At 44.8% G+C, this 2,649-nt stretch overlaps 1 protein-coding gene across 1 annotated transcript; it reads left to right on the forward strand.

Annotated features, from left to right (window-relative positions):
* Nucleotides 1-1,572: 1,572 nt before the first annotated feature.
* On the forward strand, nt 1,573-2,235 carry LOC112778282 (uncharacterized). The gene has a single exon (XM_025822617.1). It carries the CDS (start codon nt 1,573-1,575, stop codon nt 2,233-2,235), a length of 663 nt encoding a protein of 220 aa, XP_025678402.1.
* The last annotated feature ends 414 nt before the right edge of the window (nt 2,236-2,649 follow it).

A 2,649-nucleotide genomic window follows, 5' to 3' on the forward strand; every position in this document is an offset into this window, starting at 1 on the left:
GATAGTAGCTTCGTTAGTACGTTTTGCGCTTTTGAAATCCAAAATTTGAGCTATATCTTTTATCGGACTTCTAGATATTATATTATTCTTCTATATATTATACGTATGAGCTTAGAACTGTTGTAATCTCTGGTTAACCTTTGCCTTACGACGCGAGGTAAGGCTTAGGCTAATTAGGGTGTTACATTTAGTGGTATCAGAGTGGTTCGTCCTCGTGAGCCTGAGGGATGGACTGATTGTGCTTCAATGCATACTCTGTGTATTTTTTCTTTGATGCTATTAGGTTATCTACTTGATATATGCATAGCATGCTTGTTTGTGAGTGCTTGTTTAGGATAATTGAAGCACTAGGCTTTTGATATTGAGACTGATCACCTTGATATCGATTGTTTAGTGTAGACAGGAACCCTAATGGCCACTCGCGGGCGAGGTCGAACATGTACCCGAGAAAGTGGGAATGAGCAACCACCTGACAATCACGCCGAATTCATGGCGGCCATGGCTAACTTAGCAAACACCATGGAAGCTAATGCTGCTGTGACTCTGCAAGCTGTGCAGAGGTTAGGCCAACCGGCGGGGAATGGCAATGGGAATGGCGAAGGGAATGCCAATGATAATGCTGAGGGTAACGGTGATAACACAGGAGGAGTTCCGATGACCTTGGCGATGTTCCTCAAGGTTCATCCGCCAACTTTCCACAGGTCCACAAATCCTATTGAAGTAGACCACTGGTTCCAGGCTATGGAGCGTGCTTTACAGGCGCAGCATGTTCCTCTTAAACAATATGTAGAGTTTGCCGCTTATCAGCTAGCGGGAGAGGCCCAGCCCTGGTGGTAACCTGAGTGTCGTTTGCGACAGCTTCAGAACGCCGACATTCCATGGAGGTGTTCCAAACGGCTTTCTACAAGAAATACTTCCCTGAGTCTGCAAGGGAAGCGAAGGAGATGGAGCTAATGCAGCTGAAGCAAGGTTCCATGTCTGTGGCTGAGTACACCAAGAAGTTTGAAGAGCTTTGTAGGTTTTCTCGAGTGTGTCACGGTGACCCAGAGTCTTTCGAGAGCTGGAGGTGCATTAAGTACCAAAGGGGTTTGAAGGAGAGCATTATGACTGCTGTAGCTCCTATGGAGATCCGTGTCTTCTCCGACTTGGTGAATAAGGCTAGAGTAGTGGAGGAGTATGCCAAGACCGTGGCGGCATCTAAGGACACTCATGGAGGAAGTTCTAGTCATGGGCGTGGCAAGTATTTTCATCCGAGAGGACAAAGCTTCAAGAGAGGAGGATATACGCCTCAAGGCCAAGGGGGCTTCAGAAAGAACAATCAGAATCAGTTTCTGTATGCTAAGGGAAGAGGAAATCAGAGTAAGAGTTCTCCGAATTTAGCTTGTAATCGTTGTGGACGTTTTCACCCTTATGACTCATGCCAAATTGGTTTAGGTGGTTGCTTCAAGTGTGGGTTGCCTGGCCACATTGCAAAGGATTGCCCTCGTGGGAGGAATCAAAATACGGGCTAGAGTCAGCATCAAGGTCGAGTCTGCTGTAAATGCCAAGGATGCTTTCAAGGTGGATCCTTTGATGAGAGGTATATGTCTAATTGGTGATAGATCCTTAGTTGCGTTATATGATACTGGAGCTTCGCATTTGTTTATTTCGTTTGCTAAATTTGAGGAATTAGGTTTGAAAGTGTCAGAGTTGCCTTTTGATCTGCATGTACATACTCTGCATCAGACAGTTATGACTAGGTCAGGTTGTAGACAAGTAGGTTTCAAGCTTGAGGGTAGAGAATTTGTACATGATTTGATCTGTTTACCAATGGTAGGGCTGGAGATAATTTTGGGGTTTGATTGGTTGTTGAAAAATCAGGTTTTGTTGGATTGCTTTGAACGGACAATTCGGTTTATGCCGAAAGGAGAGAATAAAGCCGTGGTAGCTACGGGGTATTACCTGAAGTCTGTAATGGTGCATTGTGGTGGGGAGGAGTGTCAGGGTTATATTCTGTTGGCTGCTAATCCGTTGGGTGATGCCAAGAACTTGGATCAGATACCGGTGGTTAAAGATTTTCCAGAAGTATTCCCAGAAGATATCCATGAGTTCCCACCTCAGAGGAAAATTGAATTTGCGATTGAATTGGTACCGGGAGCTGGGCCAGTGTCGATTGCGCCTTATAGGATGGCTCTGATAGAGCTGGCAGAGCTAAAGACTCAGTTGGAAGAGCTTCTGAATAAGAGGTTCATTTGATCGAGTGTATCACCGTGGGGTGCGCCAGTTTTACTGGTGAAGAAGAAAGATGGAAGAATGCATTTGTGTGTGAATTACCGACAGTTAAATAAAGTAACAGTGAAGAACAAGTACCCGCTACCAAGATTAAATGACTTGATGGATCAATTGCAAGGAGCTGGAGTGTTTTCCAAGATCAACTTGAGATCCGGTTACCATCAGATAAGAGTGAAGGGAGAGGATATCCCTAAGACGGCGTTTATGACACGCTATGGACACTACGAGTTTGCAGTAATGTCCTTTGGGTTAACAAATGCACCTGCTGTTTTCATGGATTACATGAATAGAGTGTTTCGTCCCTTTTTGGACAAATTCGTGGTGGTTTTCATAGATGACATCTTAGTTTACTCTAAGATGGCAAGAGAGCATGAGGAA

The sequence above is a fragment of the Arachis hypogaea genome, chromosome 19 (assembly GCF_003086295.3).
Source record: "Arachis hypogaea cultivar Tifrunner chromosome 19, arahy.Tifrunner.gnm2.J5K5, whole genome shotgun sequence".
NCBI lineage: Eukaryota > Viridiplantae > Streptophyta > Magnoliopsida > Fabales > Fabaceae > Arachis > Arachis hypogaea.